The sequence below is a fragment of the Arachis ipaensis genome, chromosome B09, assembly GCF_000816755.2.
Source record: "Arachis ipaensis cultivar K30076 chromosome B09, Araip1.1, whole genome shotgun sequence".
Taxonomy (NCBI): domain Eukaryota; kingdom Viridiplantae; phylum Streptophyta; class Magnoliopsida; order Fabales; family Fabaceae; genus Arachis; species Arachis ipaensis.
In genome coordinates, this window is record NC_029793.2 from 5,200,375 (window position 1) to 5,214,667 (window position 14,293).

At 31.5% G+C, this 14,293-nt stretch overlaps 2 protein-coding genes across 4 annotated transcripts in view; one reads left to right on the forward strand and one right to left on the reverse strand.

Moving 5' to 3' along the window:
* The window catches only part of LOC107614790 (putative disease resistance RPP13-like protein 1), a 17,371-nt gene extending 11,940 nt beyond the window's left edge, over nucleotides 1–5,431 (forward strand). Inside the window, exon 2 of one of the 2 annotated variants that reach the window (XM_021112189.1) lies at nucleotides 4,411–5,431. In XM_021112189.1, the coding sequence (XP_020967848.1) occupies nucleotides 4,411–5,175 (765 nt within the window). In that variant the 3' untranslated portion in view covers nucleotides 5,176–5,431. The remainder of the gene's footprint in view (nucleotides 1–4,410) is intronic. The other variant, XM_021112188.1, reaches the window with a different exon arrangement.
* LOC107615977 (probable LRR receptor-like serine/threonine-protein kinase At1g05700) overlaps nucleotides 1–11,332 on the reverse strand; it is a 52,195-nt gene extending 40,863 nt beyond the window's left edge. The window contains exons 1-14 of one of the 2 annotated variants that reach the window (XM_016317988.2): nucleotides 11,110–11,330; nucleotides 10,494–11,031; nucleotides 9,575–10,074; nucleotides 8,692–8,824; nucleotides 8,513–8,584; nucleotides 8,359–8,430; nucleotides 8,049–8,129; nucleotides 7,663–7,844; nucleotides 7,354–7,583; nucleotides 7,143–7,269; nucleotides 6,984–7,052; nucleotides 6,708–6,897; nucleotides 6,092–6,498; nucleotides 3,042–3,043 (exon numbers count right to left, since the gene is read on the reverse strand). In XM_016317988.2, the coding sequence (XP_016173474.2) occupies nucleotides 3,042–3,043; nucleotides 6,092–6,498; nucleotides 6,708–6,897; nucleotides 6,984–7,052; nucleotides 7,143–7,269; nucleotides 7,354–7,583; nucleotides 7,663–7,844; nucleotides 8,049–8,129; nucleotides 8,359–8,430; nucleotides 8,513–8,584; nucleotides 8,692–8,824; nucleotides 9,575–10,074; nucleotides 10,494–11,031; nucleotides 11,110–11,182 (2,676 nt within the window). In that variant the 5' untranslated portion in view covers nucleotides 11,183–11,330. Of the gene's footprint in view, nucleotides 1–3,041; nucleotides 3,044–6,091; nucleotides 6,499–6,707; nucleotides 6,898–6,983; nucleotides 7,053–7,142; nucleotides 7,270–7,353; nucleotides 7,584–7,662; nucleotides 7,845–8,048; nucleotides 8,130–8,358; nucleotides 8,431–8,512; nucleotides 8,585–8,691; nucleotides 8,825–9,574; nucleotides 10,075–10,493; nucleotides 11,032–11,109 lie in introns of both variants that reach the window. The other variant, XM_021112202.1, reaches the window with a different exon arrangement.

A 14,293-nucleotide genomic window follows, 5' to 3' on the forward strand; every position in this document is an offset into this window, starting at 1 on the left:
GAAGGGTTAAGATATAGGTTTTCAAAAAATATTATTTTTATAAAAATGATGGAAAAGAAATAATTAGTTATATATTTATGTTTCTGCATATAATATTTATGTTTATTTTAGTTAAATTACGTCATTTGACAGTTTGGTTATTTATTTTGATTTTTGAATTGGTATCAAACAATAACAAGAAGTGCGGAACAGTTATCGATGCCATTCAAATTTTCACTTGGTAATTGTCAATTGACATTAAGTTAATCTATAAATAGAGCTTTAAGCACATTTGGTAGGGAATTCAGTTCTTTTGAAAAACACTTAAAAACCCAAAACGCTCTCAACTCCTTGACATCACAGAGTAAAATTGGGAATCTTAAGTAATTTCTCTAAATTCAGACACTTGTAATTTGTTTCTTTCCAGTTTCTATTAATAAAATTTCTCTACTTTTACCCGAACTCCTTTTTTACGTTTATTTTTCTTTCTTCATCTTCTCTTTATAATTTCTTATTTATTTTAATTTCTGCAATTTACTTTGCCTCGTCACTTTGCAATTCTTTGTTTATTTGTTACTTTCAATCCCTTTTAATTCTTATTGATAATATAATTGCAACAGTGATACTTACATTTTCTTTTAAACATTAACGAAATTTAAGTAAAACACCTTTAAACTCAGTTTTACACTTTTATTTATCCAAAACTTTAATTTATTTTATTTATTTATTTTCTTTTATTTGTTAAAATTTGCCATAGGTAGTTCGAGGCATTTTGTTTCGACACTATCATTAAGTAATTTTCGAATCAAATTTATTTTTTTTAAAAGAGTCGTATCTACTCCTCAAACTAAGATCTTAATACAAGTCTAATTCGATAGCCTGTCAAAATTACTAAAACTTTGGCAAAATATTCACCAAGTATTTTATCTACACTCAGTCCCATAAATTGATAAATCTTTGAAAGAAACAATTCCTTATTATTATGTTGAGAATTAAGATTGGTAATGAAATCTTATAAAATGATGCACGAAATAAATAAACATTTTATAACAATTGTTATGAATATTTATTAATTATCATCCATGTTCAGCACTATACAAATACAAATATTAGCAAAGAACATTGTTACTTTACTATTTGTGCTCTGCAAACGGGAAGCACTTGAGATTCCTTTTGCTTGAGAAAGCCCAGAGAACTGAATACTTTGCATCGATCTAGCTACAACAACTTCTCTCAACCCCTTTCATTCTTTACTCATCATCTGCTGCACTTGATTTTGAATCATGGCTTCAAATATTATATTTTGAATCATGGCTTCATATATATCATGGATTTGAGTCATGCTTAGTACTAGATTTAACTGGGCATCAAAACATAATTTATAAATAAAATACTCATTTTAAAGTGAAATTAATAAAAAATAAAGTCGGTGCTGACTATACTGGGGAAGAACGAAGAAGTTACAAGCCATGGGAATTCAACGACTCGTTAAGGAATGATGCACTGTAGAAAGAGATTGCGTGAAAGACGGGTAGAATTTTAATATTTTAAGAAATTATACAATTACCCATCTCAAAAAATAAATTACAAAATAACCCAACTAGAGTTAAGATAATAACCAATTAAAGTGTGATACATCATGAAGGGTAACTTACATGTTATTTTAGAGGGGGTAAAGTAGAATTCACCATATTTTAATATAGATCTGAACGCCTATAAATAATGGAATAGCAGATTTCCAATAAAGTGGTTTGGTACATCTGAAAACTTTCCTATACACGAATATGCTTATCATGTTATAAATTAATTAATTAATTAATTATTGCACATGTTTCAGCACTATACAAGTATATAATACTAAGCAAAGAACATTGATAGTTCACTGCAAAACGCATATACTTGAGATCCTTTGACCCAGAGATCTGAATACATTATATCGATCTAGCTACAACAACTTCCCTCAACCCCTTTCATTCTTTTCTCATCATCTGCTGCATCTGATTTTGCATCATGGCTTCAAAACTTGAAGGTGGAGCTTATCTCTCTTCTTTTGTTGATGCTATTTCAAACAAGCTGTCTTCAATACTTGAAGATGACTCTATCCTCGAAGGTGACTACTCTACTCGGAAGTCGCTTCAAAAGTTGGATGATTGTCTGTGTGATGTTGAACCTGTGCTTGATGATGCTGAGCTGAAGCAGTTCGGCAACAATAGAGTGAAGAAGTGGCTTGTTGATCTCCAAGATGCTCTCTACTTGGCTGATGACTTTCTCGATGAACTCTCCACTAAAGCTGCCACTGCTACTCCGAGGGATCCAGGTAATTCTTATGACTGGTCTCGCCCTGTTAATTCAATTATTGAAGATAGTGGTGTCAATGTCATTGAAAATATAGTTGGCACACTAGAGTCTCTTGTTGAACGAAAAGATAAACTTGGTCTGGACAAGAGTGTCAAGTTGGACACATCATGGAGACTTCCATCCACATCTCTCGTTGTTAGTTCTGACGTATTTGGTCGGGACGAAGACAAGGAGAACATAATCAAATTGCTATTAGATGATACCTGCGATGCTGAATCACTTGTGACTGTGATTCCCATTGTGGGTATGGGCGGGATAGGAAAAACTACTTTGGCTCAATTGGTTTACAATGATGCCAAAGTCATGGGAAAATTTGACATTAGAGCATGGGTGTGTGTTGCTGAAAATCCTGACCTTGTTCATCTTACAAGGACTATAATAGGGGCAATAAATTCTTCTCCCTGTGACCAGGATAATTTTGATTTACTTCAGACTAATTTGAAGGAAAAATTAACAGGAAAGACCTTCTTGGTTGTTTTAGATGATGTCTGGCATGATCAACGAGATATGTGGGAGGATTTTCTAAAACCTTTTCGGTATGGGAATAATGGGAGTAAGATTCTCCTAACAACCCGTAACGAAAATGTTGCTTCTGTGTTTGCACCAAACAATCTACATTATCAACTAAATTTATTGTCGAAGGAAGATTGTTGGTTGTTGTTTTTGAAGCATTCATCTGTTTCTACTAATTCTAAACAATATACAACTCTAGAAATAATTGGTAGAAAAATTGTTGAAAAGTGTAAAGGATTACCTTTGGCAGTGAAGACACTTGGAGGTTTATTGCGCAACAAGCATAATGAAGGGGATTGGGAGAATGTACTTAAAAGTGAAATTTGGGAACTCTCCAACAGTAAAATTGCTCCTGCATTAAGAGTTAGTTATCACTATCTTCCTTCACATTTGAAGCGTTGTTTTGTTTATTGCTCATTATATCCTCAAGATTATGAATTTGACAAAGACAATTTAATTTTGTTATGGATGGCAGAAGATCTCTTACAACCAAAGAAAAACAACACATTAAAAAATATTGGTTGTGCATATTTTGATGAATTAGTTGCAAGGTCATTTTTTCAACCTTCTAGTAGTGATAGAGGGTTATTTGTAATGCATGATCTCATGCATGATCTAGCAACGTTCTTTGCTAGGAAATTCTATATCAAACTCGAGGGATCTGAGAATCTACACGGGGTAGATAGCAAAATTTGTCATTTGTCCTTTTCTTCAAGATCTAGGGATAGCATCACGTCATTTGGAGAGGCCTGTAAGAGAGCAGTACACTTGAGAACAGCTTTAGATTTTTCTTCGCATCGTCAATCAATTGACGTTGAAAGCAAACCTTGGCTGTTACAACAACAATTGAGAGTTTTGTCATTTCGTATAAAGTCATTGCCTGAATCAATAGGTGAATTGATTTATTTGCGGTATTTAAATCTGTCTGGAGCACGTATTGTGACATTGCCAAAGTCAATATGTAAATTATACAATCTCCAAACATTGAAGTTGCGGGACTGTTATAAGCTAAAGATGCTTCCCAGCCGCATGCAAGATCTTGAGAATCTACACCACCTTGATATTCGAGGTGTTTCTCTTGTGAAAGAAATGCCGAAGAAAATGAGCAGGCTAAAGCATCTAAACTTCTTAAGTAATTATATCATCGGCGAGCATGAAGAGAATGGAATAAGAGAATTGGGAACACTGGACAATCTTCACGGCTCATTTCACATTCTCAATTTGGAGAAGATCAAGAATAGTGATGAAGCTTTGGAGGCAAAGATGGGTAACAAGAAGCACATCAACACTTTGAAATTGCAATGGCTTCCAGGAGGTTACACGGATGATGTCAAAACTGAAAGGCATATACTTGAGGGGTTACAACCTCATGAAAACTTGAAAGAGTTATCAATTAAGGGTTATCCGGGTAAAACATTCCCAGATTGGTTAGGCCTTTCTCGCTACTCCAGTATGACCGAATTGCGTCTAAATTCTGTGAGTTGCTGTAAGCTTCCTTCACTGGGACAGTTACCCTCTTTACAGCATCTGGAGTTATCTAATTTTAATTGGTTAGCGGATCTGGTATTTGACAATATGTCTTGTTGGAAGGAGTGGCATTTTCCGGATGAGTTTGATGGTTTTCCTAAACTTAGAAGCCTTTCAATGAGATGCTGTCCGAAGTTAAGAGGAAGTCTGCCAGCTCACCTTCCGGCTCTGGAGGAACTTGCCATTGCTAAATGTTCAAAGCTTGTATGTTCGCTGCCGAGGGCTCCCAAGATTCAACAATTAAATTTTGGCAATTATAAGGCACAACCGCACAATTTAGACATTTCAGAAACCCATCTGGCCCAACCCGTCTTGGAGTGGATCCCCCACCTGCAATCGCTACATGTTGAATGTCTGGAAATCTTGAAATGTTGGTCGCTGATATCAATTTCAGCAGATTATTTGCCGGCTTCACTAACGAAGATACATGTACAGGGGTGTGATTCACTGTCGTCGTTTCAATTGGGGCTCCTTCCAAATCTCAAGAAATTGACAATTATTGAATGCCGAAGCATGAAATGTGTCGTGGTGCCACAGGCTCTTCCAGGTCTCCGTTATTTAAGCATCTCAGACTGCCGCAGTTTAGTATCCTTGCCGGCACTAGGGTTGGCTGCGCCTCACCTGGAGGAGCTGCATCTATGCAATTGCCCAGAAATCAATTGTTTTGCTGACGAGTGCCTCCCGGCGAGTTTGAAAACTCTTAAAGTCAAGCAATGCGAGAAACTAGCGAGGTGGATAACATCAAAGGGTTTGCAGAGTCAATTTACTTCTCCCATACTGGTCACAAACAAGTTCTAACCTTGGAAAATTGCAACCTTTATTGAATTTAGGGTCAAATTTCTGCTGATCTTGGAGGCAAAGCAAAGACAACCGAGTTCACCAATGCAATTATTGATTCACTGCTCAATGCAGTGTTATGGCCTTGAGAGGGTTGGAGTCTCTTACACTTCTAAAATGCACTTTGATTGATAACCCTCTTTAGTCCATTTTGCTATTCTTTGTCAATAATATAGTTAAATAAATGAAGTACCATACACATGTTTCATTCATTCTTCTGTCATGACTCTGCCTGCTATTTGCTTAATTTAAGTTCAATAACTTACTGGAAATCACCACTCGTTTGTGTTCCTCAGGGTTTGTTTTGTTGGAGTAATCCACACCAATACAATCACGCCAATGTTGGGAGTTGCCCCAAAATAATGTTAATTTTTCCTTTTAACTCCAAAACCATATGTTTGAGTATATACTTGATCCAAATCATGCTATACCAAAATGGGAAAACAAACTTTCAAGTTTCTGATGTTGCCAAGGAAAAAAGGTGAGGAAAGAGGATTGTTTTTGCTGCAACAATCAGACAAAAGCTGTTTTTTTTTTCGATACTAGTTTGATAATTTTTTCAACTAAAAGTTTTTAGTTGGGAAAATTTATTACCTTAGCAAAACTTTGATAGGATTATCTTTCTCTATCTGTCCTCTTTGTTAATCTGTTTTATATTGAAAATAATCTTGCGTATTAAAATGTTTCAACAATTACGATAATATAATCTTTATATCAAGTATAACAACAACAATTTACTAATTGTATTAGTCCTTTTAATAAACTAAGAACGAACTAAAAAAGAGGAAAAGAAAAATCTTTGAACAGAAAAATTTCAAGATACAAATATGCATATGACAACAATAATAAACTTAAGATCCAGCCATTTCTGTTTTACACATCATTATGGAACTAGCCAAGGAGCTGCTTTCTGACTCTGTAGCCAAATTCATAGTCATGGTTTCGCAACTGTTAAGTTTTCGAGCCAACTCCATAGCCAAACATTCCTTTAGCTCGGTCACAATATCAGTCATGTATGGTCTTTTGGAGGACTTATTGGACACAGAAGCCATTGCTATTTCAACAGCTCTCCAAACAGAACTACTCTCAAAATCTCCTTGTAATCTTGTATCAACAATACATTTTACATCACCTTTTGCAAGCATAGATTTAACCCACTCACTTATGTGAATTTTCCCCTCAACCGCTTTAAGTATTGCTGGTTTACCTGTGATTATCTCCAATAAAACTACCCCAAAACTATAAACGTCACTTTTCTCTGTTAGCCTATTTGATACTTGGTACCTGCACGAAAGACCATATAGTTTGATTCAGTTCATTCTCACTCTCTCAATACAACTTCTCCAAGAGATGTGCACTCATACTATTTTTGAGATAGAAATATTAAATTTGTTTCTAAGACAAAAAATCCTATACTTTCAGTAATGCTTGAAACTCCATGTCTTTGTATTTCTTCTAAGAAATAGAATTTAAAAGCAGTGCCAAGTACTTACTCTGGATCCAAGTAACCAGGAGTCCCTGCAATGACAGTTGTTACATGTGTGCCGCCGTCAACTGGAATGCTTCTGGACAAACCTAAGTCAGACATTTTCGCTTGGAAATTTTCATTTAGTAAAATGTTTGTACATTTCACATCTCTGTGGATTATAGGTGGCTTACAACCGTTATGTAGATACTCAAGTCCTGGATTAAAACATTTTGGCATATATAAATGAAACAGATAAAATGATTTAAGGAAAATTCAGTTAGTTTTGAATTTTGATTCTAACCTTGGGCTGCATCCATAGCTATAGTGAGCCTTTCTTCCCAATTGAACAACTTTGTCCTGCTATTTTTCTCTACATAATCATAATTACATGCTTTCTAAATCCTTTATCATTTAATTTAGTTAATCCTGGAAGAAAATAATTAATAGGTTGTTAACATACCCAAAAGATGTTCTTCTAAGTTGCCATTTTCCATATATTCATAGATGAGTGCTATGTTGGTTTCTTCGTTGCAATATCCAATGAGGGAAGTTAGATTCCTATGATGAACCCTCATCAAAATATTAACCTATAATTCAGTGTCACTTTTCATTACAACAAGCTAAAAATATTGAGATTATAAGCTACTAAGCAAAGAATAGTTATCACTTGCCTCTGCTAGAAATTGCTGATATCCTTGTACTGATGATTGCGAAAGCATCTTGACAGCTACTTGAATGTCATCAATAATGCCATAGTAAACTGTTCCAAATCCACCTCTACCAAGGACTCTTTCGAAATTATTGGTCATGTTAGATACTTCATTGAATGAATACCGTCTTCTCTTAGATTCCAACTGTGATCCAGTTTGATCACTAAACTCCTTATGAACTTTGAAATAATCTGTTATTGTATCCAAAAAGAAAAACATTTATGTTACAACAAATATTGTAAATGGTAGTTTGAAGTATTGTTTATTTACCTTTTGGTTTTCTCTTTTTGATGTAAATGATGTTAACCGTTGCAAGAACTAACAGCAGGAGCACCAAAATTGCAGAAATAGATGCTAGTATATAAATAACTCTGTTATTTTTCTTGCTTTTATCCTTTGTCTGTTGGTCACAAAGAGCAGATTCACATAGCAGATTTGGATTTTGCCCCAACCTAGCATCATTCAGTAACGAGAATTAAGTCAGAACGAAAAACTACACTTGCATTCTTCGGTTGGAGATTCTTACTTTCAAGTTTCTATGTGTCATGATTTAAAGTTTTTTGGGTATAATATAAAAGAGAAAAAGACAACAATAATGAAATCAAGATATTGTTGCTGATTCATGGCATCAAATTGAATAAGAATAAGATGCACACCTTAGTGATAGTACTCCTTCACTTGATCTTTGGATGAGTGCATTCGGAACTTGACCTGTGAGGTTGTTATTATGCAAGTTTCTACAAATGAAAACTCATCAGCTTCTTATATATATTGCCGTATAACAAGTCTAATTGTATACGTATTTAACATATAAGATAAATTCTCTCATTTATATTTTATTTGAATAGAGTATCATGTTTGAATTAAATTTTAAATAATTAACTTATTATATGATTTTCATTCTCACAGGGCTATAAAACTTGAAAACTATATACAAATGCATGGTGAAATATGGGATGAACTTACAGGACTTTAAGTGATGGCAGGTCTGCCAGAAAATCAGGTATCTCCCCGTTTAAGCTATTATTTGATAAATCCCTAACACCACAAACACAAATCAGTACAAAACTTGGTTGAATCGTTGAGTATATTAACTAAATGAGCTGAGTTAGTTACTCACAAGGACTCTAAGTCAGTAAGCTTGGCGATATAATATACAATTTGTCCCGTTAGTCCACTAGAAGACAAATTCCTGCATGCATTTCCAAAGATACTCTCAACTTAAGAATTTATACATCATTTTTGTGAGGATGAATTCAATTGTTGTACAAAACATTGGTAGTTAATAAATAAACTTACAAGGCTGTGATTTTTAAAGTACCAACGGAACTACAATTTAGACCGTCCCACTTGTATGCTACAGGGGCACATGGATCTCCTTGCCAATTTTTTGACACCTTATAAGCAATCTTGATATTTCTCATAGCATCAACTGCCATTTTATTTTGATAAACACCAGTTCAAAAGAATTTTAACTTATAAGCCATTCTATAAGTTACAAATAATGAGAATGGAAATTAAGGAGTATGCTTAGAAAAATAGAACTAGGCAACTACTGTTTATGGTATTTTCTTAAAGTTAGAGGGTAAATTATTTTTTGTCGTATATTACTGTGTAATAAATCTGATTATGCACTCATTTAATGTATGCAATAAATTTCTTTACATAATTTTTTTCGAATGTAAAGTATTGTGTTTGAATTGGATTCTAAATAATTAACTTATTGCATTATTTCTACTTTTAGAGAAATATAGAAGTTTATAAATACTTCTGTAATTCTAAAGTATATTTAATGCATACTTTAAAATTTATTTTTGGTCAAACTTTAATTTAGTTTACAGGTTAAATTGATTGAAAATGTGATAATTTTATGCATTATAAGAGTGTAATAATGTTTGGAAATAATACAAAATTAGCTAAAATAATTCAAAATTACTTTATTTAACATTCATTAAATTATCGCTAGGATAATTATATAATTTTTGTCTTAATAAATATATAGTTACAAATGTTATATGTATATAAAATAACTTTAGATATGGTCTCTATAGCATTACCGATAAAAAGTATGTATAATAAATCTATCATACAATTATGCATACTAGAAAATAATTTACCTTTAGCTTTAATTTCAAAAGATACCAAAACAATTGCCATAGAATTATAGTTTTATTATACATACCTTGATCATTTTGAGTTTGTGGCTGTGAGAAATCCTTAAAAAGAAAAATCTCAATAGCGTTGGTGATAGGAGGAAGGGTAGAGAACTCTGTAGGAAGAAGTGAGAATCGATATTCACTAACTCTTTCAAAATATGTACTGAAAAAATCGTAGAAAACTGTTTGATTGTATGTGGGTACAATGGGTCCTTCCCAATAATTGCCATTGACGCTGATGTTGAATGATCTACTTTCATTTGCTGACAGCTTTTGTACCTCAGCAAAATAGAATCTGACATGATATATGTGTGCAACATAATCCAAGTGAAAGTAGAAATCCAAAGAATCTCTTGCATTTCTTGGTGTAGCGGCTGTTCTCATCACACTTGCTGGTGGAACATAAATATTATCAATATCTGCCTTTTTCTGAGTTGGATTAGGATCAATATTTGTGCTGATTAACTGTCTCCACCCATTCACGGAATAAGGCTCCCATAAGCAGTCATATATGTCATCTCTGTACCTGCATGTACACCCCCAATTTTCTTTCTTTTAAATATTTATTCTTTTAATCATTTCTAAAAGAAAAATGATATATGTATTACTTTTTGTGTATATATTTTTTATCTTCTTTTTTCTTATCAGTTACTTTTAGAAGGCACAGAATGAACTTTGCATTTAGAATGGTGGAATTCACACAATATCAGATTGATGAATTGGTTTATATAAAATTAAAATTTGGATTATACTTTAACCATTGTGGTTAGCTAAACTATAGAGACTAAGTTACTGTAGCTTTATACACTAACCATAAATAGTAAAAGTAGAAGGTGTATAATCCTTTAAGGTTTATATCTAATCAAATTCATGCGTCTTGAGCACCCCTAGTAACAAGTGAAGTTGGCATGCAGAAACTGCAACCATATTTTAGAAATCACTCACCTGCATGTTGAATTGTTCTTGCTGCCCAAGTCTAATCCTTTGAGACGTGCAACTGAGGAAGAGCTGGGACCATTATTCTTCTCAAGAATCCTCAATTCTATAGCCGAAATGAATGGTGTGCCAGTGCCTATGTTAACCAGACAGATATCTACATAATCCCTTGTTGGAGAGTGAGAGAGCTCTCTGTATATGCTCACTGATGCATCCGAGAATTTCAATGTGTCCCACAAATTAGTTCCAACATGAACTTCAAACTGTGGGAGCTTATTTAGACCGTCATAGTTTCCATACAAAAAACTAGTTCTGATTAAATATTCAGTGTTGATGGTTACATTATTTATTCTGTAACAGTTTCTTGTTCCATAAGGAAAGCTTCGAAGGTAAGTAAAATATTGTTGATGAGTAGCCTTATCTTGAGGCGACACAATCTTACTCACACCAGAATCAATGAAATTAGCATCTGAAATGTAACTGATTCCTGTATTCTTTTCAACGTAGCTGTAATTTTCAGGTAGTCCACAATCTATGCTAATAAATCCTGATAGAAATCATTATTATTTAGACTTGTTAAAATTAAGAAATGATGAAACACAAAATGACTCTTAAGTAACCGAACCTGATTGATCCTGGCCTTGGATCGTTGCTATGAAAGAAAGAGCTCCAAGCAGTAGAAAAAGAGAAGTTGCCATTGCACATGCATATCAAAGATTACGAGTGGTTCAGTTCAGTGCTGCTATTTAAATATAGCTCAAGATTTTTTTGTATGTAGCAATTTATTTGCGACTTGCATTTTATTTTTTGATAGGTAAAAACTCAGGTGTAATTACTTTATATGAAGTTGATAGCATAGAGTCATTAGATAATAATTTAATTAAATTTATTAAATTATTCAACGACTCTCAATTATTAATTTACATATATAGTTAACTGCACATACGTTTTTACTTTTTGATAAACATTTTATTATAATTGTGTTTCTTTTTTGTACTAGGCTACTAGCTTCCAATGATATATGATTTTTAATATACACATTATCTGATATTGTAAAGTTGACCCGGGCCGTAAGGGGAAAAATCCTGAGTCAGCTTCTATTGTTCATTCATATATATGATTTTTTTATTTTTTATTGTTTGTGGTAATAATTGTTAATTAGTAGATTTTGTGATTTGTAGTTATTAATTAGTTATCAATAATATTTTTAATGGTATAAAATTATATCTAATGATGTGAAATTATTTTTTTTTTTGTTGGTTAAATACTGACCAAATTTTAATAAAAATGTTGGTCTCTAGACTTTCTCTAATCTATCGGTGGTGGATTAGAAAAGGGTGACTAAGGATGGATAGAAATTGATTAACCAATACCTGTTGAATACTTGGCATTTAGCAAGAGAATTAAAAAAAAAAAGGATAGTTAATCAACGCAAAAACTGAGTAAGTTACAGAAATTTACTAGAATGTTACTGTAAGGGTATAAATAGGATTTGGACACCAAAAAGTTAGGCCTGTGTTATGGGACCTGGACTTAGGTAAAAATCGGGATAAAACAACATCATCAATAGGTACCAAAAAATTCGAGTCTATAAATTTTGATGGTGGTTTAATATTTTGTTACCCCAATACTAAATAAGTAATATCAATAAAAAAGGTAACAAGATTATAATTGAATAAATTATCATATATATCTATGGTGGTAGTAGTGGTAGAGAGAAAGACAATTTAAAATTTTTAAATAGCTTTTTAAAGTTTGAATATTTCTATTTTCTGCCATACCGAATCCATCTTTTTATGGATACAATGGTCATTTTTTTATTTAATGGATATATTTATTAGCGTTTATATCTTTTATGGGTATATATAGTAATTTATTCTTTATAATTATTGAGTGGAAAGAAAAAAAAACTAGAAAAACAAATTTATTAGAATATATAGTAAAAATAAAAAAAATTTGTTAAATAGTTATTTGAGATAAATTTTTTTTAAAATGAAGTGACTTATATTGAGACATAAACTTTGAATAACTTTTTATCAATTATATATTAATATTGAGGTTTAGATTTTAGCTTTTATTTATATAATTTTTTTTTCTTATTGACATAAAAAAATTTAGGGTTTAGAATTTAAAATTTAGAATTTTAAATTTTTTCTCTTTTTATAGAATTTATGGAAAAGATTTTCTTTGAAAAAGATTTATATATAACGTATATTTGCATAAAAAAATTACATAAATGTTCCAAAAAAAATTTCACTACATACAAAATTCTACGTGATATGTTTGCTGATGATAACCAATGGAATCTAATAATTTAGTATAGAAGAAAGACAACACTAAATCATGGGATGTCATCATTATCTCAATGCATGTTTTTAAATTGTGTAAATAATTGGTTTAGGAAAAAACTGTCTCATATGAGCAAACCTAACCAAAGTGATAAAATTGAGTAGAATTTGATTGATTTAAAATTACTTGTAAAATTTAAATATTGTATGAGTCAGGAAGTAAATTCAACTCGATGAAATATTTTTTTTGTTACGATTGATAGATTCGTACTTGACATAGCATATCCAATTATTCGGGTTTATTCCTAATTTTGATTAAAATTATTTTTTTGATAGTGTCAATTGAAAATTTTTTCTAATATATTAAAATTGAGTTGTTGAAAATTAGAATTAAAATTGTAAAATATAATACTTTATTGTCTTATTTTTTATTTATTTTAAAATAAAAAAAAACAAAAATAGGATAATAAATAATTTTGTTTATTCTAAAAATTGTAAAGTATAATGTTGTTTGCTCTTTTTGTTTTTTCAATTTTTAGAATAAACAAAAAGAAAATATTATACAAGTAAAACCTAAAACCTAAACTCTAATATTGATATATAATTGATAAAAATTTATTCAATGTTTATATCTCAATATAAAGCACTTTATTTTTTAAAAAAAAATTTATATCAAACATTTATTTAACAATTTTATTTTTTTTACTGTTTACTCGAATAAATTTGTTCTTTAGTTTTCTTTTCTTCTTTCCACTCATAAACTGTAAATTTGCTTTTTTTTTTCCTACTGATTAATATTATTTATTTAGTATTTAAAATAACAAAAAACAATTCATCATAAAAATTTATGAATTTTACGAAATTTTTCGGTCTATTAATATTACCTTATTCAATATTTTTGTTTAAGTTCAAGGCCTATAACTCAAGCCTAAATTTTTGGTATCCAAATTTTATTTATACTCTCATAGTAACACTCCAGCAATTTACCGTATTTTTTTTTTCATAATCCTTTTATCAAATATAAGTATCTAACAGATATTAGTCAGTCAACATCATCCTTAGCCATTCGTCTTTATGCCACCACAGACGTCACCATCTGATCTCGTGGCATTGAATTTGAGATTTTGAGGCACAATAAAACAATCAATCATAATATATACCAATTTGGTACCAAGAAAATGAAAGAAAGAAAAAGCCAAGACTTAGCGACTTAAGTCTTCAGCTACAACATAAAACATATCTTTCAAAGTTGCCTGCCTTTCATTTGTATCTATTCTCTAACGTCAAATATGTGCTTATTTATTTATTTAGTGTCATTATTTTGTGATGAGAGTGGAATAATACTTGATTTTATACTGAGAATAATTTATCATGGGACCATCAGATTCGACACTTCTCTTGCATGCAGGGGAAAAATGATTACAACATTTTGAAAATATTTATTTCCATCCAAAATATTGGTCTATTCTTAACATTCATATTTTTTCATTAATAAATTTATTAAATAAATAAATATAGGAT